At 39.2% G+C, this 24,488-nt stretch overlaps 2 protein-coding genes and 1 long non-coding RNA gene across 13 annotated transcripts in view; 2 read left to right on the forward strand and 1 right to left on the reverse strand.

Moving 5' to 3' along the window:
• Nucleotides 1-15,098, forward strand: part of LOC106084861 (sodium-coupled monocarboxylate transporter 2) — a 72,790-nt gene extending 57,692 nt beyond the window's left edge. For all 7 annotated transcript variants that reach the window (XM_059365024.1, XM_059365019.1, XM_013248797.2 and 4 more), the window contains 7 exons: nt 4,184-4,249; nt 4,315-4,366; nt 4,423-4,490; nt 4,561-4,715; nt 4,791-5,049; nt 5,109-5,803; nt 13,994-15,098. In XM_059365024.1, the coding sequence (XP_059221007.1) occupies nt 4,184-4,249; nt 4,315-4,366; nt 4,423-4,490; nt 4,561-4,715; nt 4,791-5,049; nt 5,109-5,803; nt 13,994-14,159 (1,461 nt within the window). In that variant the 3' untranslated portion in view covers nt 14,160-15,098. The remainder of the gene's footprint in view (nt 1-4,183; nt 4,250-4,314; nt 4,367-4,422; nt 4,491-4,560; nt 4,716-4,790; nt 5,050-5,108; nt 5,804-13,993) is intronic.
• The window catches only part of LOC131995841 (uncharacterized), a 205,841-nt gene that overhangs the window by 58,809 nt on the left and 122,544 nt on the right, over nt 1-24,488 (forward strand). The window lies entirely within an intron of this gene.
• Nucleotides 20,460-24,488, reverse strand: part of LOC106084863 (metallophosphoesterase 1 homolog) — a 162,895-nt gene continuing 158,866 nt past the window's right edge. For all 5 annotated transcript variants that reach the window (XM_059365025.1, XM_059365027.1, XM_059365028.1 and 2 more), the window contains one exon: nt 20,460-20,792. In XM_059365025.1, the coding sequence (XP_059221008.1) occupies nt 20,589-20,792 (204 nt within the window). In that variant the 3' untranslated portion in view covers nt 20,460-20,588. The remainder of the gene's footprint in view (nt 20,793-24,488) is intronic.

The following is a 24,488-nucleotide window of genomic DNA, read 5'->3' on the forward strand; positions in this document are numbered from 1 at the left end:
TTTACTATTCCTTTGTTTTTCATAGTAGTTCTATGTTTTCCGGGGGCTGGTTACTGGCCCAACCCCAACCGCATGGGTTTGTGGGATTGCATGTATCCCTCGTTGTGGCGAGCCGCTTGCTCCAAGATCCGACGCACGCCGCCAGCCGCCCCTAACCTGGGAACAGACGCTGATGTTGGCCATTGGTTATTTGAAGGCGCCAATAACTCGCCTTGTCATCTCGAGAATCATTGGCACTCAGTATTTAATAAAGAGCCAATGCCACCTGACTCCTCACTGAGACTCTCATCTCGAAAATCGCTGACTGCTCGCGGCCGTATTTGCAGCTACTCCGCATAAAAACGGAGCTTTCCACCATCCGCAACCTGTGGATGCGCCCGGTAGCTTTCAACTAAGCTTCCCGTGATGACAATGGGCACCACACAAGTCGGAGCTCAAAGTTCCAGCCTGTGTGGTGCTCATAGTAATCCCGTATCGGCCGGGATATAATTGGATCTAATTGTATCAAATTAGATCTAATTGGCTGCAAATTGATATAATTAGATACATATATATAATAATATATAATTAGATCTTAAATTAAAATAAAAATCTGTTGATGTTTGTTATTTATTTATAACTTAATGTTGATGTTTTTAGTTAAACTCTCATTTGTTACCATTTACGATTTACATACGATGATATAAGTGCTATTTTTAACTTTTGTTGCCAGTGGGGTTCGAACATGGGGTTCGAACATCTCGTTTACTTGTGTGGTGCGCTACTAAATCAGCTATCCACTTGTTTACAATGCGCGCGGCTAAATGTCAACAAATACAATTGGTCTATTTTTAGAACAAACAGTATCGTCTTTTGCTCCTTATTTTTGCCTACTCTTGGAAAGTAGTTATGAATTTGGGTTTGCTCTTACTCTTTGTGTTTAGGTTGCACTCACACCCAACATATCGTTCATGTGTAGAGTATTGAGGTCATACAGGGAACATTTTTTATCCGATTTTGATGAAATTTGGAACAGTAGGTTTTGGCAGACCCCCACATCTTTACCATATTTGGATATAGCTGCCATACAGACCGAACACCCGAAATAGAGTATTGAGACCATAAAAGAAGCATTTTTCATGCGATTTCGATGAAATTTGAAACAGTGAGTGAAACGTCAGAAGTTGAGGTCCTTTATATGAGGTCCAACATATGCTGTTCCTTTTGATTCTCATAATGAATTTTTAGCTAAAAACGTCCATAGGAAAGAAAAACTTTGAACAAGAAGCAATGAACAACACTAAATTAGCGGAATGTGCAGATGTTATTAAAGATATTTTAAATATTTTACATTCTGTAACCATACTACATTTATAAAATAAAACTCCCATATATCACATATTACCATTTGTTTACACCAACAATCACATATTGAACAAATTTTAAAAAATGACAAAATATCTCACGTTTTGAGAATTGGAAATTTTGTCAGTAAAATGTCTGAAACTTTAGTATCACTTATGTGAATATATTATTTGTTATATAATTTAAAATAATATATAAGCATTTCTACGTTAAAACACTGAAAGAAAAAAATTCAGTTATTTGTAGCACAAGGTATACATATATATAGCCCAAGATATAATTATATCTGGTCCCATATCCAATTATATCTACTACCAGATATAGTTATATATAGCATGAGATATAATTATATATAATAGGATAAATCATATCCATTTGGATCTAATTAGATCCAACTTTATCGTATCCCAGATATATTTGGATCTGACGATATCATTTTTTTTTACTCTGGATTGTGGATATATGTTGCCTTTTGCCTATCCAAAAAAAAAGCGTCTGAAGAACTCGCCAACTGCGATTTATGGAGGTGGACATGCCAAATTCGGTTTGGCCAATGATTACGCTGTTTGTTAGTTCGATTCTAAACATTTGAACACAGCTATTTATTCTTGACGTGATGTAATAAGAAAAATTAATTAGGTGACAAATCAGGTGCCGAATTACCGCTAAGGCGATCATGATTGATTGGTATGGAATCGAATTTTATCTCTCATTTGATAAATGTAAAACGTTTTTTTACCAATGGTGGTATTAAATATTTATATATAAAAGATTTTAACACATGCCTTGTTTAAATTTAAAAAAAAAAATACTCGTTCGTTATCGAAACGGTGAGTCAGAAATTATTGATTTCAAACGATTTTTTTTATGTATTCTATAATTCGGCTCACGTCCTGTACAGAATCTTGAGAACTCATAAAGCCCCTTTGTTTAGTTTATTTATGAAATAATTCGTCGGTCTTCTTGCTTTTCTTTAAACACTGTTTAAAATCGTTAAATTACACTAGTCGACAAAATAAAAAAAAATGACAATTTCCTTTGATTTGTTTGGTCATGTTTCAAAATGGAGCGTTTTTTTCCAACAGCTATAGGGCTATATTATACGATTGTTATCTAGATTTTCGTTATTTAGGACTCTAAAAAACATTTTTTCAATGTCGATTCGTAAAGAAGAAGTAATGTGCTTAATCTAAATAGTTTTTGCCATATATGTGGTAAATAAATATAAAACAAGTAAAGAGGTATTAAGTTCGGCCGGGCCGAACTTTGGATACCCACCACCTCGGGTATATTTGTAAACCTCTTTTCGTCGCAATCCGGTGAAAATTTAATAACATATGCACCCAAATTCGGCACGGACTTTGAGTGGTCCAATAAATATAAGTCACTGTTGAAATTTGTATTTCAAATTTCAACAAAATCGGGTAATAAATAAAGCTTGTATGAGCTTCAGACCCTTAACCGGCATATCGTTCCATATGGCAGCTATATCTAAATACAGTTCGACCTTTACCATATTTGGATCAGATGGCGGGTGGCCTAAAACTACTCACTGTTTCAAATTTCAGTGAAATTGGATAAAAAATAATGCTTTTATGGCTTTCAGACCCTTTATCGGGAGATCGGTCTGTATGGCAGCTATATCCAAATATGATCCGATTTGGCCCGTTCAAGAACTTAACCAGCGTGTATCAAAAAGACGTACCTGTGCCAAATTTCAGCTCAATATCTCAATTTTTAAAGCCTGTAGAGTGATTACAACAGACGGACGAACAGACACACGGACATCGTTAAATCTTCTTAGAATTTTACGACGATCCGAAATATATATACTTTGTAGGGTCGGAAATTGATATTTCGATGTGTTGCAAACGGAACGACAAAATGAATATACCCCTATCCTACGGTGGTGGATATAAAAATATATATCGGACTTTGTCAAAATTGAGTGTTAGCAGTACTTAAAAAAATACGCCATGAAGACAAGCCATGGGTTTCTCATATTGGATAGCAGATATGCGAGGTGTGTCTACAATTATGGCTCATTGAGAAAATCACTGATTTATTTGTAAATATATAATTATTTGTCATGTATTTTGATATGGAGCATGCATGACCAAGGTGGCGTATGACGTATGACATTATTATAAAATATTAATCATACGCGCTAATGCTCAATAAATTTAATAAAAAAATTATGTTGTAGGTTGTTTGTGGTTGGTCGGAAGGACCAAAGTGTTAAGGGGAGAATACGATCGATACAAGGGGAAGCAAGGTAACATATCTCTACATTTGGACATTAGGGGCATAAAATGGAAAATGGTTAGGGACTTTGTGAGTGACTAGGAGTATGTCCGTAGTGAATTTGGGCAGGTTCAAATCCGCTTCCTCTAGCGAACCTTACCTTGACAATTTTCTTAAATTTGTAAAGGAAGTGGGTAGCATGAAAAAAATTATACTTTTAAACTTAATGTTTCATTCAATAGTTTACACGCTATTTAGTATATAATTTAAAATTACTATTGATATATTTTAGTTATTTATTGAGTTGCCCAAAAAGTAATTGCGGATTTTTTAAAAGAAAGTAAATGCATTTTTAATAAAACTTAGAATGAACTTTAATCCAATATACTTTTTTTACATTTTTTTTCTAAAGCAAGCTAAAAGTAACAGCTGATAACTGACAGAAGAAAGAATGCAATTACAGAGTCACAGGCTGTGAAAAAATTTGTCAACGCCGACTATATGAAAAATCCGCAATTACTTTTTGGGCAACCCAATACAATATCCTCTTAATATTTTTGCTAGGTTTAATTCAAAATTTTCTTTCCTATTTCAGTATTTGGAAATGAGATTTAATTCAACCATACGGAGTATAGCATCTATTATGTTTGTCATGGATGAAGTAAGTTCTCTCAGATCCCATGTACTTTGGTTATGAATTCTTAATGTCTTGATATATTTTTGCAGATATTCTTTTTACCAATAATTTTGTATGTTCCAGCAATAGCATTTAGTCAAGGTAATTTTCAACCATATTTGTTTTAAGCCATTTGATGATTTTTATTCGACTTACAGTGACGGGAGTTAATACCCATATCGTCAGTGGAGTTATCTGTGTCGTATGTGTCTTCTACACTTTAATAGTAAGTATGGTGGCAGAATGTATAATTTTTCCAAAATTTGCAAATAATTTTATTTCTTGCTTGCGATCAGGGTGGCATAAAAGCAGTGGTCCATACAGATGCCTGGCAAATCATTGTAATGTTTGTCTCCGTGGTCATTGTGGTAATTTTAGGCACGGTTTATGCTGATGGTTTTACAGATATTTTCAAAACTGCTGCCGAAGGAGGACGTATTATATTCGGAAAGTATGCTTAACGACTATTACCATATGTATTTCCCCTTGCGATCATTTTTCATATTTCGAAGTTTGCCCTCAACAGTATCAATCCTTCGCCATATGAGCGTCAATCGTTATGGGCTGTTCTAATCGGAGGTTTTTTCTATTGGACCTCATTTAATTCGGTTAATCAGACAATGGTACAGAGATATATGTCATTGCCATCGCTAAGGAATGCCCAATGGTCAGTGGCCATATTTACCGTTGGAATAGTCATGTTCATATCAGTCTGCTGTTTTGCCGGCTTGCTCGTTTACAATTTTTACAGAAATTGTGATCCCCTGACCGCCGGTTTGATTTCGGTGAGTAAATTTAATCAGTTCTAAAATTTAAATTGTCCATTTCAATTTTAATTCTCAAGAACGATGACCAACTGCTGCCGGTTTATGTAATGCAAACCGTTGGAAATCTACACGGTATCCCTGGACTATTTATAGCCGGTGTGTTTGGTGCTGCTCTCAGTTCTCTGTCTGTAGTATTGAATTCCACGGCTTTGGTTGTTTTGGAAGATATCGTAAAGGGGTGTTTCCGTTGTAAGCTATCAGAGAAATCGTCTGCCATTCTTGTTAAGACCTGTATCGTTGTATTGGGAGGTATTGCTGTTTCACTGGTGTTTGTGTTGGAGAAACTAAGCGGTATATTAAGCGTGGCCACATCGGTTACAGCGATTGCAGCGGGCACTACTTGCGGTCTGTTCACATTGGGAATGCTGGTACCTTGGAGCAATCACAAAGGCGCTCTTGCTGGTGCCATAGCCGGGGCCTTAATGTCCGGTTGGATTTCGTTTGGCTCGCAAATATCTTTTGCCAAGGGTGATTTAGTTTCTCAGAAGCTTCCAATTTCTGTAGTCGATTGTCCGGCAAATGTGACAACGGTGCCCGATGATCCATTTTACGACGAATCCGACGTTTTCCCATTGTACAGATTATCGTTCCATTGGATAAATCCTATTGGAATAGCGTCGACAATATTGGTGGGAACCATAGTGTCATTTTTAACAGGACCTACTGTATTGAAGAAACTAGATGCCGATTTACTCTCACCGATTATTCACAAGTAAGTATTATTGTGCATGGTAGTGATTCATTGTCCAATAGCTTTTCATATAGTTTACAAACTGAGTTTAATGTTCATACGTCTCTTATACTATAACAATAACTATGTCTTATGACAATTTTTTTTTAATTTTTTGATATCATGTGTCCCAATTAGATTTTAAAGTTTCATATAACATAAATGTGAGCGCATTTATAAAAAAGACATTTGGGTTGGCAATTTTAATCATTTGAAGCGTTTTGTATTTAATTGAAAAAATGACACTAATCAAACTGCAGCAATTTCTTGTGGTAATTATTTTATGTTGTTGTTGTAGCCACATTTTCATGTGAAGGTGGCGATCCTCTTCAAGCCCCTGTAGGTGAGCATGCTTGTTTCGGTCCAAAGGAGCAATCGCAATGAGAACTGAGTGACCATTGGTTATTTAAAGGCGCCAATAACACGCCTTGTCATATCGAACATGATAGGCACTCAGTATTTGTACAAGAGCCGGTGCCGCCCGGCCTCTCACTGAGACTCTCCGCTCGATACCGCTGATTGACCTCGACCGCCATTGTAGCTACTCCGTATGGAGCATTCCACTATCCGCAAACTGTGGACGCGCCCGGCAGTCCGCAGCTAAGCTTTTCGTGACAGCCATGAACACCATACAGATTGAATCTCAAAGTTTTGTGTTTGCTCTGCGTGTTCAAAATTAAACAAAACAGTGATGTGTGTCAGCCATCAGACTCAGACGTTTCGTCCAGGTGAAGAAAGATGCCTTTTTGTTCACATCCACTAAATCAGACAAGTTCTCAAAGAAATGAGAACTTAAAGTGAAACATCTTCTAACTGCAAGTGGGGACACACACACACAACATATGTCTTATGTCTTTTTTTCCTCGACGTCCTCACAGCTTCGGCAAATAATTCGGACAGAGTTCGGATCCGAATTGGGATGAGTTTTCAGACTTTCATTCAGACTATTGACCAATTCTGAATTCCATCAAACTTTAAGTGTGTTCGTGCACTCACAAGTTTGTGCAAGTTTAACCAACTAACAAACTTCATGGATTGTTATATCCACCGCAATAGGAAAGGAGGTATGTCCATTTAGTCATTCCGTTTGCAACACATCGAAATACCCATTTTCGACCCTATAAAGTATAAAGATGACTTAACGATGTCTGTGTGTCTGTTCGTATGTGTATTCGTCTGTTGTAATCACGCTACAGCCTTCAACAATTTAGTTTTTGAACGTAAGTTTGGCACAGACACGCATTTTGTCTATACGCAGGTTAAGCTCTTAAGCGAGCAGAAACGAATCATATTTAGATATAGCTGCCCTTTAGACCGTACTCCCGGTTTAGGGAGGTCTAAAGCCCATAAAAGCCGCATTTATTATACGATTATAAGGCCCCCGATATCCGAACCGAAAATGGTCCATATCGGGCCATACTTAGATATACCAGGCATTTAGACAGATCTGCCGATTTAAGGGGGCGTTTATCACCTGATTTTGTTGAAATTTAGAACAGTGGCATCCTATTGAAATCCGCAACCAGTTTGATCCAGATCGAACTATATTAAGATGTAGCTGCAATAGGGACCGATTTGCCAATTTAGGGTTTTAAACCCACAAAAAACCCAATTTGTTGCCCTATTTCGCTTAAATTTGGAACAGTGAGTTTCACTAGGCCTCTCATTGTCCAACCTGAACATAGTCCAGATCGGACCATATTTAAATATAGCTGTATTAAAGACTGATCAGCCGAATTAGGGTTTTAAGCACATAAAAGTCACCTTTGTTACCCGATTTCGCCGAAATTTCAAACAGTGAATTGTACTGGACCCCTCCTTGTCCGAACTGAAGATAATCCAGATCGCACCAAATGTGGATATAGCTGATATATAGACCGGTCTACCGAACAGTGAGTTGGACTAGATTTCCTGTTGTCCGAGCCAAATTTCGTCCAGATCGGACCATAATTTGATTTAAATTTGGAACATGGAGTTGCAGTTGGCCAACCGATATCCGAACAGCGTATGGTCCATATCAGACCATCCCTAATTTAAACTCCACAGAACCATATGGAGGTCTCTTTTAGACTTGAAGACTGGTGACTTATGGGTTAGCTTTGCTAAGGACATGGACTGGCTCAGACTGAACGACGGTTCTCCAACGCTTCTGATTACATGGTACTCTCTTACGGCTATTGATGTTTCAATGAGTAGCTCTGATTTGGCGCCTTTCTTGGCATTGAGATGTTTGGACATGCCTGAAGTTGGCGATCATTTTCCCATATTTATGGCTACGAATAATTCCACCTTTTCCCCCAGGAGATTTGTACCCAGAATATTGGTCAAGAATGTGGCCCGAAAACTGTTCAAGGTCAAACCGTCATCCTTTAACGATATGTTTCGGGAATTCGAGACGGTCAACAGGGAAGCCGCACAAATGAAAAGACTGTTCCGAAAGGCGGTCGAAGGTCACCAGAGAAAATCAACCCGGTATGGTTTAACTCTCCGATTTCTCAATTTATATAACCAAGGCAGAGAGCCTGGAGGTCGTTAAGAGACGCAGTTCACAGGTGAACTGCATTCGATATAGAGGGACATACGCTCTACTGAAGAGGTATGCAAGGCCGCTTAGCGGCTTACACGGAAGAATTTTATGTATTCTCTGAGTCCCTTCTTGGACTCGGCACTCTTTGGTCATGTCGGCGGACCTAGAGAAGGCTTTCGACAGGGTAGTCCTCATTCACTGAGATTTGTTCGTGGAAGTTAATTATCCTTAGTCTGTCATATTCGTTTCTTACGAATAGGAGGATTCTGGTGAAGATCGACAGCTACTATTCGGGACCTTTTTCACTTGACAATGGAATACCACAGGGTTCGCCTCTTTCGGTGGTACTGTATAATATATATGCTAATTCATTGGCAAAGGTCATTGGTGGCTACCCAGGGACTCACTTTGTGAGCATTTATACGGATAACATAATTTTGAGCCTGAATAGTTTGTACGGACGCATTCAGACTTGGGCCTTATAGTTTGGTGCGATTATCTCTCTGTCGAAGACTATAGTATTACATGTACGTAGGAGAAGGATATGTTCACGGACTTTAATCTGCCTCGGGGGTGCCAAGGTTCAATTGGCCTGATAGATGAGAATATAGGGACTGCTTTTCACATTGAATATTTTATGGAACGAGCATGTTCGACAAATGAAAGTTAGACTAGACAGTGTCGACAACCTGCTTAGACCCGGCACGGGATACTGTGAGCACCACACAGACAGGAACATTGTGCTGTTCATTTCTGTTGCGATAAGCTTAACTTCGTGCTACCGGCGCGTCCACAGATTGCGGATGGTGTCATGATCCATACGGATTAGCTGCAACGGCAGTCGCAGCAGTAGAATAGTTGTTCCGCCGATACCGATCTTTCCATAGTATAGGAATCACGACATACATTTCGACGACAGCTACGCTTTTCGCAGTAAGGACCCTACTGGTCCAGGCGTTTACAAGGCCTTATAGTCTAATAAGATGTCATCTTACAGGCCACAGACGATTTTGTACTCGGGTGGCTCTTTTGATGGAATCAACACGGCTTATACGGTGATTAGAAAAATCGCATACGATGATTTCGAGATAGTTAGGGCGTTCCGTCTGCTAGACATAGTAGGTGTTTTCTCAGCCGAACTGGCTGCTGCCACATTAGCTATGACATATCCATCAGAACGGCCAGGGAGGACACTTATCTGTACTGATAGCTTGAGTGTTGGACTACTAGTATGTTTCATAAGGACGTTTTCGATTATGCGATTTTTATGGCTTGCCACTACTATCATTTGGGTTCCGGCTCACATTGGGATAAGCGGCAATGAGGTGGCTGACGAGACGGCCAAGTGTGCTTTGGATCTTTCCTAGTGACTGAACCTCCTTTTTTGCATTGTCTATAACTTCACCTTATCGACATATGGTAAAAGCCAGATGGGTGGAGTTTTGCAATGGCTTTAGGGTTGATCTTAGATAGATTAATCCATCAGTGGATCGACCGAACTCAGCAGGTCGGATTGCACGGCTCAGCAGGTCGGATTGCATTTTTACTAAACTACGCATTGGCAAGTCGCTATTTAATATGAGACACTATCATGAACGTACGGAGCCTCCAGGGTGTCAATTTTGTGACTTATACATATTCTCTCTCAATCCGTCATCTAAGATGGATGGGCCTATCATCAGGCAACTTAAATGTATAAATACTAACTTGTCTAATGACGTTGATCGAAAGTTTATAATTACGGATTTATGGTGAAGGAATCCTTGGGGAGCTTCAAACCATTTAAGTCACCCAGACCTGATGGAATATTTTCGGCGTTACTACAGAAAGAGGCAGACTATCTGCGCCTCGTCTGGCCAACATTTTCACAGCGTGCCTAGGACTTGCATATACTCCGAAAGCCTGGTAGGAGACAAGGGTGGTGTTTATACCCAAGCCCGGCAAGGCAAGTTATATGACACCAAAGGTCTACAGACCCATAAGCCTTACGTTCTTTCTACTCAAAACCATGGAACGTATTGTAGACACCATGATGAAGAGTAGGACATCCAGCGAACTGCTTAAATACAAACAGCATGCTAATGCCAAGGAAAGGTCGGTGGAGACTGCACTGCACGAAGTTGTGCATAAAATAGAAGAATCCTTCGAAGCCAAAACGTACACACTGGCGGTATGCATTGACATCGAGGGGCCTTTTAACAATGTGCAGACCGACACTGATCCAATCCTTAGACCAGTACCGGGTGCACCCGGTCCTTATAGACTGTATAAACCAAATGCTAAGGAGCAGGGGGATAAATTGTGTGTCCCATGGCATAAATATAAGGGAGAAAGTGGCACAGGGCACGCCACAGGGGGGCATTTTATCGCCACCCCTATGGGTGACCGCCATAAACGACCTATTACAGATGTTGACTGAGGAGGGATTTGAATCCATCTGCTACGCAGACGATGTTATAATACTTCCAAGGGGAAAGGATCTTGCATATGGCATATGAATGGGCTAAACCCAGAGAAGACTGAAATATGCCTGTTCACGAGGGAGACGAAGGTGGGCCAATTTAACGCACCACGTTTCCTCAATAAGACAATTTCGATATCTGACAAGGTCAAATACTGAGGTGTGATCTCGGACGGGAAACTAAATTGGAAGTGTCACATTCAGGAGCGTACTGAGAAGGCTCACAGATGTTGGGCACTATGTAGATGGGCCGTTGGCTCGAAATGGGGCCTGAATTCAAGGATAGTCCACTGGCTCTACAGGATGTGATTAGACTAATACTTAAATACGCCTCAGTAGTTTGGTGGACTGCTATGGAGAAAAAGTGCAACAAAAGGATCATACAACAGTTTCAGAGAACATGTTTTCTTGGCATAGGCGGAGCGATGAGGAACACTCCCATTGACATACAGATTAAGTGTGAGGCAGCCAATGGGGCTATGAAACTTAAGGCGATGGGAGAATGGATTGAGGATGGGAGCAGCTCATACCATCACGGTATAATCGAGGCGACGATAGGAAACCTGTAAGGAAGGGAAGAGTTTTCCGATCGGATATGTGAGATGAACCTTGAAGTCGAGTGCGAGGCACTGCTACCATCGGCACAGTCTTGGTTGACGGAACCCTAGTATTGCCATCTGGAAGTTCATGTTACACGGATGGATCAAAACTAGAGGACAGAGTGGGCCTGGGGTTTACATTGAGAACCAGGGGACTGAGATCTGTTTTAGACTGCCTGACCATAATATGGTCCTGCAGGCGCAGATCCGGGCGATCACGGAATGTGTGAAGTGGTATGGTGCTAACGCGAGGACGTCGAGTGTGAACATCTTTACCGACAGTAAAATTGCCATAAGGGCAATAACAACCAGGACGGTAAGGTCACGAACAGTCTTGCAGTGTAAGAAGGAGATTAACGCCTTCTCTGAGGATGGGAAAATCCGCATCATTTGGGTGCCGGGCCATAACGGAGTAAGGGGAAATGAAAGGGCAGACGATTTGGCGGTGAACGCCAGAGTACTGCCGTCCGATGGGTGGAGTGGCGGTGAAGGCCAGAAGGCTGCCGTCAATAAACTGGTTAACCCGAAGCCTTTCGGGTCGACGCAGTCTGAGTTAAGGGTGTGGGCGACGAATGCGCATGCAACATTGTGGAATAGCGAAACGGTTGGTAGGAAAATAAAAATCTTCTGGGGGTCCAGATCGTGAGAAGACGAGGCTATTACTGAAAAGAAGCAAGAAGGAGGTCAGTATAGCTATTGGTATCATAACGGAACACATGGGACTACAAGCTCACTTATGTAAAATCGGTGCGGCAAGTGATAGCATGTGTAGGGCATGCGGGAAGGATGATGAGACGTTGGAGCATTTCCTTTGTCATTGCCTGGCTTTCGCGTCTAACAGATAGATACTTAGGTGGAGACAAAATACCAGACATGAACCAAACTGGGGGAGTGGTATTGAAAAAAATTAAGGATTTTGTAAGTAGAACGGAATTCCTAACTTAAAATGTTCCTTTTAGAGTTTACTTTATAGTTTTTTGAGTGCACAACAAGCCGATAACTGGCTTAGGTGTATGTTCACAGTGGCATGGGGCGGATTTATATCTGCACCCTCTTTTCAACCTAACCTAACTTCCTTAACTTAAATTTTCCAATAATTTAAGTTTTTCCATCTACTGTTAAAACCACAACATATTCTTTACTTTTTGTTAATTTTTTTTTTGTATTTGTAAGAATTAGCATATTTTCTCTAAGCAACAGGTGCACATGATCTAGTTATCCGGCACCTTTAATATATTTATTATAATTTTTCTTTTAATAAAATATGCAACTAATAATTAAATAACAAATGGAAATCATTTCATAGTTCACGTATTCACTGTAAGTTACCTTTTTTAACACGAACTTCAAATTAAACCTGGTTTTCACCCTCCCCATACGACAATTTTCAAAACCGCCAGATCTCGGAGTTGCGTCCACCGATTTAAGCGAAATAAAGCGAATATGCCACCTTATGGTGCCCCAAAAACACGAAATTGGTAAACAATTTTGGGGTCAAATAACCTGGGGGGGCGCCCCATCCCAAAACCCACCCAAACGGTCATGTGCGCTGGTTGGGACAATATGGGTATCAAATGAAAGGTATTTAAGAGTAGAGTACGAACTTGGTATACAAATTTCGCCCAAAGTGTTCGGTGGGTCCCCCAGCCGAAAAAACCCCCATCAGGACTCTTTCACCGCTTTGGGCAATATGGGTATCAAATGAAAGGTATTAAAAAGGAGAGTTCAATGCTGATAAAAAAATGTATTCCTTGGTGTCTAAGGGGCCTCCCCATCCCCAAAAACCCCTCCGCAAGGACATGTTTACAGATTGGGACAATATGGGTATCAAAGGAAGGTATTTAAGAGTAGAGTACGAACTTGATATACAAATTTCACCCAAATTGTTCGGGGTGTTCCCCCACTCTCTCACCGCTTTGGGCCATATGGGTATCAATTGAAAGGTATTCAAAAGTAGTGTACAAATCAGACATAAAAATTTATTTCTTGCCGTCTGAGGGGCCACCCCCAAAAATGTGGCTACGACGACAACAACAACATAGTAAGAATTCGATATAAAAATTTATTCCTTGGTATCTGATGCGTAGGAGTAGAGCACGAAAATGAGATCCATATTGGGGCGTAACATCTGAAAGGCCGTACCAGTATCCCCAAACAGGACTTATTTCCTGACCGTGCCGGTATAGCGGTCAGATAAAATAAGAGAGTGAAAGAAGGCGCAGCGGAGCGGGCCCTGTCCAGCTATTTGAAAATAAAATACGTTTATGACTTTTTCTACCTGGTTTTCAATAACGAACTTTCTCTATAACGTAGTATTTCGTCCGTCCCCAACTGCTGTTATAGACAAGTTCGACTGTACTTCTTATTGATGTAGGTCGTTAGAGATGGCTAATGGGTCATATCAGTTCAAATTTGTAAAAGTGTTCAGTTAACTTAACTTTTTAAACCCTTAGAAGATTCAATTTTTATCCGATTTAACTGACATTGTATATTGGAATATAAAATACATCTGTCTTTTTCTACCTATTTACAGGTTATTTTCTATTAAAAAATATTAATTTTTATTTGCGTTGATTATTTTACAGATTTTTACCAAATGAATGTTTTCCGGCAACCGAATCAGAAACCGAACTGACGCGGGATAACACAGCACAGACGTTAACACATCTTTTGGGGAACTCAAGAGCTGGCCCAAAAATGGATCATGAAACTGTAGCCGGTGGCAAAGGCCCAGAAAGAAATATGAAGTAAATGTATTTTCGAAAATCTGTCTTGCCAATATTAGTCTACTCAATTTAAGCTACTTTTAAAAATATACTTACATATACAAAATACCAATTAGGTGCCAACAAAATGAGTGATGAGACCAATGGTCCAACGGCTATAGGTCTGTTGCTACAGAGTTCCGAACCACATTTAAATTTGTGATGAGACCAATGGTCCAACGGCTATAGGTCTGTTGCTACAGAGTTCCGAACCACATTTAAATATGGTTTTTAGGTGTAATTTTAAAATAGAAGCTCATATAATATTTAACAAAAAGTAGTTTCAAGTGCAATTTATATTTACGTTAGTTTTAAAACGTAATTCTGTTGGAGTCACAACATGCTAATGGGATAGCGAAAATCAGGGGTGGTTGAAGTCCTATTTCAATTTTTCTATAGGACTTGATGCGAAGTTTACCAGAAGCGCATAAAGGCGTAAACAGAAACATTTTACAACAGGAGTAAAATACTTAAAATAAAATATAGTACAATTTAAGCCCTATTTGGAAGAAACCCAAAATTAAGTAATACAAATTCATATGAATCTTTATAGTTTTTCAAGATTTTCTTTTTATACAATTTATGAATGCTAATAATTTCAAATCAACATATTAATACTAACAATTAAAATTTGTTGTTGTATTTCTACAAAACAAAGGTAGTACAACACTAGTGTAGGAACTAAATTTGGTGATTATCTTAATATAAAATACTATTATAGCTATATATTCTACCTATACATGTATGAAATGGAGTTTAGTAGTTTGTTAAAACAGCTTGTTTTTGGCCTGAACTTTGAGACAGCGATTCTCTATTTGTGTATCGTAGTACTTGTAACGTCATTTTGCAATATAAACCTTTAATCAATCAACAAGTATTTTCAAGTATCTGTTATTCCCAATAAATTTCTAGTGTTTTTGTGAAACATTTCCTTTTCTGAATGTGTTGTTCGATTTGTGTTGTAAAATGTCCATAATAGCAGCTGAATCATTGCAACATATCTAAGGTTCTTCTACAAAATATAAAATCGACAATTTACTTAACCAAATGCAAATTGCAAATTTTGCCCATGAACATTCCACTAAGAAACAGGGGCAAACTTCTCACATATCAATAAGTGCACTCCGATTCAAGTTTAAGCACAATGACAAGGGGCCTCCTTTTTATAGCCAAGTGCGAACGGCGTGCCGCAGTGCGACGCCTCTTTGGAGAGAAGTTTTACATGGCATAGTACCTAACAAATGTTGCCAGCATTGGGAGGGGAAAACCACCGCTGAACATTTTTTCTGATGGTCTCGTCAGGATTCGAACCCAGGCGTTCAGCGTCATACTAAACCATCTAACGAAAATTGTTATATTCACTATGGTCCCACGTAGGTTTACGAGATGGTCGAGATTATCCTGACTTTTTGTGGCTATCCCAACTTCCGACTATTCGACAAAAAAATGTGCAATCAATTTTGCACACTTGAGCCATTTTGTTTGTCCATGCGTGCGTCTGTCTGTATGCTCTACAGACTGTTACAAAGTATGCTATTGGACTGAGACTTGTTACAGTTTTGTTGTTGGTCCCGTTTCCGTTTCGTATTTTTCTTCCGTTTTTCGTTGGAGTTTAGAACGGTTAGTTGTATTAACCCTTTCCAAATGCCCCGTATGGCCCCTTTGAATGCACGAAAAGTATGTTATTTTTTCGCCCTTAACGAAAGCACGATAGGGTTTGTACGAATGCAGGTATCCGCTTGAAATTTTGCAACGTTACTAATTACTGATGAGGGAGTTTTCAACAGGGCTATATGGGTTCAGATATCGATATAGCTCCTGTATAAAATGGACTTGAATTTATAAGTCTCTAGGAGCATTAATTTTTATCCGATAGCCTCCATTCAAACTGATGCACTGATTTGATAGACTAATTCCAAGACGTCTTAATTTTGATCCGATTTGGGTGAAATCTGGTACCTCCAATATTCACACGAATCGCAGCCACAAATATAGGTTCATTAATTGGTATAGCCCTCTTATAAACCGATTGTCATATTTGACTACTTGAGCCCATAGAAGCTGGAATTTTCATCCGATTTAAAGTACACTTAAACCTCTCAATAAACACACAAAATATGACCTTTTAAACCGATCCGCCGCTATGATCCTTAAGCTGCCAGTAGTCTTAAACAAAATCCAATATTTGGAAATCCAATACAACATTTGGAAATTAGTTAGTTACTTTTTTTTGTAAATAAAAACTAGATTAGGCCCATGTCCTAGGGTTTTTAGAGAATACCGACTAATGCCGATTTATAGCATAGAATTTCCCGATTTCATGCTTTGAGAACCTGGCAAGGTTGGGTTAGGTTTAAGTGGCAGTCTGCCATCAGACTCACTTAGACGTTTTCGTCCTTTGTGATACCACAGGAACAGAAGATCGCTTTAAAAAGCCCAGTAACTTGCGAAAGTTCACATCAGCTAAATCAGACAGGTTCTCAAAGAAATGAGAACCTAAAGTGGAACTCCTTCTATCTGCTAGTGCGGGACACACACAGAAGGTGTTATATAGTCTCTTCTTCCTCGATGTCCCTACAGCTTCTGCAAAAGTCGTTGCTGGCAACCTTCAGTTTGTCAGCATGTTTTCCGATTAGACAGTGACCTGTCATGACGAACACAATGATTGAGAAGTCTGTTCTAGCCAATTATAGCAAAGCAGTAGACCTCTACAAGTCTAGGTGAGGCCACATAGTTTTAGAATGCTCACAGCCCCCTTTTTGTGACCATCTATCATTCGTTGCCCTTCGGGCCTGATCCTGAACTTAGCTTACATGTCGCTGGAGGCATACCCACAGATTCCAGTGTCTCTGGAGTGTGTAAGGTAGTTCCTAGTCTCGCAAGCTCGTCTGCTTTAGAATTCCCTGAGATATCTCTGTGGCCCGGCACCCAGAACAGGTGAATTTTGAACTGTTTAGCCATTTCGTTGAGAGATCTGCTGCAGTCGAGGACGGCTTTTGTGTTCAGAAATACGTTCTCCAGGGATTTAATGGCTGTCTGGCTGTCTGAGAAGATATTTATGCCAATGGTCGTAATGACATTATATCTTAGCCATTCCACCACTTCCTTAATTGCAAAGATCTCTGCTTGATACACACCGCAGTGGTCGGGTAACCTATTCGATATGACCAGTTCTAGATCTTTAGAGTACACCCCAAAGCCCACCTGGTCGTTTAGTTTGGAACCATCCGTATAGAAGTGTATGTAACTTCTGTTACCAGGGATATCGTAGTTCCAATCGGTTCTATCAGGAATAGTGGTACAGTAATTTTTATCAAAAGCGGCTGAGGTAGGGTGTAATCCACACTGCCTAGAACATCGGATATTGTATCAAGTATAACACAGTGTCCGTGGCAGCCGCATGACCAATGAAAAAGCTCCCTTATCCTCAAAACAGTGGTCGCTGCAATTTGGGTAGTCACAATGTCCAGAGGCATACGATGCAGCATTAAATTCAGTGCAACAGATGGTGTCGTCCTCAGAGCAGCTGTGATGCACAAACAAGCCATCCTTTGGATCCGGTTAAGTATTGAGCAGTAGGTGGATTTTTTAAGCGCGGTCCACCAGACCACAACACCATATAGCATAATAGGTCTGTCAACTGCAATATGTACCCAATGCATGACACGCGGTCTAAATCGCCAACTTTTGCCAATGGCTCTCTTGCAGGTGTATAGGGCAAGAGTGGCCTTTCTTGCCCTTTCCAAAATGTTGGATTTGAAGTTCAATTTCCTGTCCAGCAAAACACCCAGGTATTTTGCGCTTTCTGTAAATGGAACATTCTCTCCACCCAAGGAGACAGGTTCCACTGTGGGCCACTTGTGTCTCCAGTTTTTTCATATACAATCGGGTTTTTTACGGAATATAAAAAATAATGGACTTTAAGCCGTTAATTGGAATAGAAATATAATGTCTCACCGGCATCACTGAAAGGGAACTTTTGCTGGTATTTACATATCCGTTTTTCGGATGTTAAAGGGTGTAAGTGTGGAAGTCTTATATTTAATTCTAATCGATATAATATTTATTTAGAAAAGAACAATTTCCAGGTTTTATCAGCGTTTAATATATTACTTTCATCACAATAACCGGTTTCGTTTTGGTACTTTTCAAACAGGAAAGTTCCTTTTTTCTATAATTTGATAATTTCTATGCCAAAATGCCATTCCATATGCCATTTAAAATTATTGCCCTTAGCAACGAAATGTGGAGTTGAACACTAAATTGAATATGAGAAAGAAAAGCGACAAATTAAGAGCATTGGTGTAGAACCTTATAGAGCATTTTAACTCATCTACGTTGAGGAATGCGTGAAGTGGTGTTGGATAAGATAGGAATGCGTGAAGTGGTGTAGTGCTAACGCGAGGACGTCGAGTGTGAACATCTTTACCGACAGTGAAATTGCCATAAGGGCAATAACAACCTGGACAGTACGGTCATGAATAGTCTTGCAGTGTAAGAAGGAGATTAACGCCTTCTCTGAGGATGGGAAAATCCGCATTGTTTGGTTGGTTAACCCGACGCCTTTCGGGTCGACACAGTCCGAGTTAAGGGAGTGGGCGACGAATACGCATGAAACATTGTGGAACAGCGAAACGGTCGGTAGGACGGCGAAAATCCTATGGGGGGATCCAGATTGTGAGAAGACGAGGCTATTATGAAAGGAAGCAAGAAGGAGTTCAGTATAGCTATTGGTATCATAACGGGATACATAGGACTACGAGCTCACTTATGTAATATCGGTGCGGCAAGTTATAGCAAGTGATAGCATGTGTAGGTCATGCGGGGAAGATTATGAGACGTTGGAGCATTTCCTTTGTCATTGCCCGGATTTCGCGTCTAACAAATACCGGCACTTAGGTGGAGACAGAATACCAGACATGAACCAACTTAGGGGAGTGGTATTGAAAGCAATTAAGGATTTTGTAAATAGCACGGAACAGCATTTTAGTTTTTAAAGCGCCCAACAAGCCGATTACTGGCTTAGGTTTATATCCATAGTGGCATGGGGCGGATTAATATCTGCACCCTCTTTTCAATCTAACCTAACCTAACCTAGGGGTCCAAGTTCCCAGTTCTCATATAAATTGCTGACTACAACAGCAAGAATAACACGAATCATAAATTCCGAAAAAATACGTTTAAAGTTTTACTTTAACTTGAAAAGTGAAACAAAATCGTAGATATGACCAGTGTTGCCACTCAAGAAAATTATTTCCTACCAATATTTAAGAACCAAATCTACCAAATCTGTTCAAAACCTACCAAATGTTCTGCTAGCTAAAAATGCTCTATATATGTTATCATACCCATCACCGAAGAGTTGGCCCTTTTTGCCATTCTATTTGCAACACATCAAAGTGCACATTTTCAACGTTACTAGATCGTTCTAGATCGTCCATATATTCATGGACGATGTGGGCATGCCCATCCGTCTGTTTGAAAAATCACTCTACAACCTTAAGTTCAAAGATGGCCTATATCTTAATATAGCACCTTTATTACCGATCTCCGGATAAGAAATCTTGATTTCATAAGGTCATATTTTTGTCCCGATTTCAATGAACAACCGTGCCTAGTTTGGTTAAATCGATCTCTCGATTTAAGTGTTGAGCCAAAAAATGCGACAAAATTTTCGCCTTAACAGTGAGTTGCCCCTCAACATCTGAGAATGGATCAGATCTACCATATTTGTATGTAGCTGCCACATATTCATGTGCTCCGATTGAATGCATTCAGCAAAAAAGCCGCATTTCTTACCCAAAATTTGGAAGAGATCCCTTAGCACTTGTACCAATTAAAGTCAATATCAGAATTCGCGCTTTTTCCTGAAATTTGATGCAATGAGACCCCTTGTAACATGGTTTTATTCTGCACCCTTAATGAATATACAGAAACGATAAGATGTGAATAAATATTGAGTTATCCCCGTCGATTTTTTCAGTAATTAACTATGTATTTATATGTTGGAAAAACCTACCGATAATTGAGGCCAGCCTACCAACCTACCAAGAGAATAAAAAAACTACCAATTTTGGATTTTGTAGGAACCTACCAAAAACGGCAACATTGAATATGACTTATTAAGCTAGCATGCTATGAAATATTTGCCAATGTTAAACAACTTCTGTAATGTAAACATTACATGTGAGTACATTTGTAGTTCCCCCGATAAATTAAAACTAATGGGTCGATTATGGATTGAAACTCGAATTCAGTTGTATTGCTAGCTTTCAAATACTTTTTAGAGATTTTTCCATTTCATTATTGAATTAATTAAATTTTCATCATTTATTTAGTTGCTGAAAAAAATTTTAAAAATTACACGAAGTTTAATTTCATGGGTACGTCTTCTGGCAACGCAACTATTGTGGAGTTACAATCCATACTCGAACCATACAACCTGTGTCTCTATGCAGTATAGTTTCCAAAACATCAGGTTTTTAAAAGGATTAGTTGAACACTTAATCCCAGGGCAGCCGGATTTACGTACTGGATTGACCCGAGGAAGTCCTTTATCGGTTAGAGCTGCCGCCTCAGATTTGTTATTGATTAGTGGGGATTTCAACCACGGTGATGCCTACAAACACAAAAAAAAAAATTAATTTCACTGCTTATTTGCTAATAAAAATAACAGAGCAACTACAAAAAAGTGATTGCCCAAAAATCCCATTTTTGGCAACTGACGTTGGGAACTTTCCGAGATGTATTTGATACCCAACATAAAACTGAAAAGAAATATTTTTTATCCTTTCCTTTCCGATAGGTGACCATGGGATGCACTAACATTAATTTTATGACATACTAGCCGAATCGGGGCCGCTCCGCTGCGCCTTTCTTAATTCCCTAATATCATTTAGGGTTGGGACACATCGCCCTGAATGTGTATATCGAATTCGTGCCACTGTAGCCTATGTCCGCCTATAACGCTGAACGCCTGCGTTCAAATCCTGGCGATAACATCGGACGAAATTTAAAGCGGTGGTGATCCCCTCTTAATGCTGGAGACATTTGCCATGCATAATCATCTAAAAAATTCTCCCCATAGAGATGTCGCACTGCGGCACCGCATTCGGACTCGGCTATAAAAAAAGTCCCTTATCATTGAGTTTAAACTTGAATCGAAAAGCTTTCATTGATGTGTGAGAAATGTGCCCCTTCTTGGTTCCTAGGTACATTTTTACTCCACTCCCAAATACCTTTCTTTTGGGTCCTATATTATCGTATTAGTAAATATTTCCGGTTTAGAGAGACACTTGGACCTTAATGTAAATATACGCTTCGTGCTCTACTTTCAAATACATTTTATATGAGCCCCATAATGGCATGATCGGTAAATATATTCTGTTTGAGGGTGGGATGGAACCCAGAGACTTTGTCGCGAAAATGAGTATCAATTTCCCGATAATCAACCAATTTAAACATCAAATAGCTTTTATATAATAGGGAGGTGTTTTCGGGTGGGGCAGTTCCCCAAACACATGGCTCTTCAATTGGATATCAAATGCGTGCTGCAGTCCTAAATCCATTTAATGTGAGCCCCATATTGCCAGTAAATATGAAATGTTTGGAGCGTGTTTTGGGGCTTGGTTGGCCATCGGCACTTTGCCCTAAAAATAGATATCAAATTCGTTCTTTACTCCCAAATACCGTTGATTTGAGTTTCATATTGCCATAATCGGAAAGAAAAGCGCCACCTAGACTTGAACTCAAATTTTAATGTCATATTCGTAATCTACTCCCAAATACCATTCATTTGAGTCCCATATAGACATGGTCGGCTAATATGCCCATTTAGGGGTACTTGGGGGTGGGGCGATCTCCCATTACTTGGACCTAATTTTGTATGCCATATTTATAATCTATTGTCAAATATCGTATTAAAATTTGGCTCCAGCGGGTCTCTCCAATCCAAAAACTCCTCTAAACTGATATATTCGACGTTCATGTCCATATGGACCTCAAGTGAAAAGTTTCATATTAAAAACTGGGACCGCCCCAACCCCGATTTTAACTTCTACAGTTACATCAAGCGCATTTATTAACCCCCCAGGGACTTTGTCCCGAAAATGAGTATCATCTTGCCAACATTTTGCTCAACTCTTCATAGTATCTGAAAAGTTTGCTGGAAATCGGTTAAGATTTAGTTATACCTAGGTATTAGGTGTGATGGCTTCAAGGACCGTGCGTTGGTATGTTGTATTTAAATCGTATTAATAGCGAAAACGCATCTATGATACAATTACCACATTAACCACACTCGACAACCCTGTCTATTAGCTGTACTTTTCCCAACGCATTTTATTTTGGTGTAATGTCAGACATTCTTTCTGTGATAAATTACACTTCTTCCGTACTACACATGATTTTGTGCATCTGTTGGAAGTTGTATTGATGGCTTCCAATGCTAAGACAACGGCAACGGCTCTCGCTGTTGCTCCGTGGGCCCAGGTTCGAATCCTGGCCGGGCTCTGCGAATTTTTCGTTTTTCAATTTTGTCTTTAGAAAATATTGTGTTGAAATTTTGTCTTAAAAAATGTTACCCTGAAATTATGTCTTTAGAAAAAATTCATTGAAATTTGTTTAGAAAAAATTTCATTAAAATTTTTTACTTCAGAGAAATAATTTTAAGGAGGTCCTGGACTGATCAAAATTATGTCTTAGAAAATTTTAGTAAAATTTTGTGTTTAGAATAAATTTAATTAAAATTTTTTTCTATAGACAAAATCAGGGGCAACCCTGTTCGTCAAATTTTGGGTAATTTGCAATAACCCATCATAAAACATCCGGCGAGGTCCATCAAATTTGGTTCAGAATTAGACATAGCTCCAACTTTGTATCTATAGGGTAGGTGTAAGTTATTATAAAGTCGGCACCACCCGACTTTTGCCTTTCCTTACTGGTTTTTTATTGATGTAGATCGACGTATATTCCCATTTATTAATAAAATTTTCCAGAATAGAGAATCGAGAATATAAAAATACTACTGTTGCTCTTTATTCATACATTGTACATGTTGACTTACCATTTTATTTTAGCTATTGTAATAACATCTACTATTGGTTAGCTTTACATGCATATTCAACATGATGTTAACATAGTTTGTATTTAAAAAAAAAAATTAAATATATGTTATTATTAGAAAACAGTATAAACTATTGGACTAATTTTTTTGAATTTATTATACAAAAAAAAACTAAAGTTGATAAAAATAAGAGTATACTTAAAATACCGACCTATAACATTTAGACATACATACAGTAATACCTAACATCATGCAAAATGTCCGTGTCTGTGATAAAAATTACTGTATTTTAAATATTTTGGAAAATATATACTTCTTATTAATACAACAACCTAAAGCATTAATTTTCATATATTATGTATTTCTTGAGTAAATAAATAATGTATGTAAAAAACAAAAAAAAATCGTCTTTTTGAAAAAAAAACTGCTAAATATAGCAGAAAATAAGTAAATCGCGACAGGGCCAAATTTTTGCAAATTTGTGTTGACGCAGCGACATGTTGCTACTATTTCGCTCATGGAACTCAGTACAAAAATTGCAAATTTTACACATGACAATTCCACTAAGGAACAGGGACAAACTTCTCACATATCAATGAGTGCAGTCCGATTCAAGTTTAAGCTCAATGATAAGGGGCCTCCTTTTTATAGCCGAGTCCGAACGGCGTGCCGCAATGCGACACCTCTATGGAGTACCTTACAAATGTTGCCAGCATTAGGAGGGGAAACCACCGCTGAAAATTTTTCTGATGGTCCCGCCAGGATTCGAACCCAGGCGTTCAGCGTCATAGGCGGACATGCTAACCTCTGCGCTACGGTGGCCTCCTGGAACTCATTACCACATCTACGAAATGTGTTCACATTTTCTTCCTTGTTGCGTGAGGGCTGCTGACCACATGGATCGTGAACCATCAATTGGTTATCACGCCAAAATGCACCACCTATTGTTTACAAATTTTCGTGCAGCTAATTTTTTTTTGGGCCAGCAGAATTTACGGCGAGGACACATTTGTAAGGCCAGGGACCGTGTTAAATAGTCCTCTGACGGCAATGGACAGTGCACACAGCGATTCTCCCCTATTTTATGTGGTTTGTTTTATTGTCTTCTGGCCGGCTTGATGTGCTAATGCGTTTGGGTTTTGTCAGAAATGAAGAATGAATGGTGCTGCGCTGCTATGTAGATGTACAAGTGCCAGATGTCATGTTGGTTCCGGCGTTGTTACACTACGATGAACTAATTGGTACAGGGTT

The sequence above is a fragment of the Stomoxys calcitrans genome, chromosome 3, assembly GCF_963082655.1.
Source record: "Stomoxys calcitrans chromosome 3, idStoCalc2.1, whole genome shotgun sequence".
NCBI classification, from domain to species: domain Eukaryota; kingdom Metazoa; phylum Arthropoda; class Insecta; order Diptera; family Muscidae; genus Stomoxys; species Stomoxys calcitrans.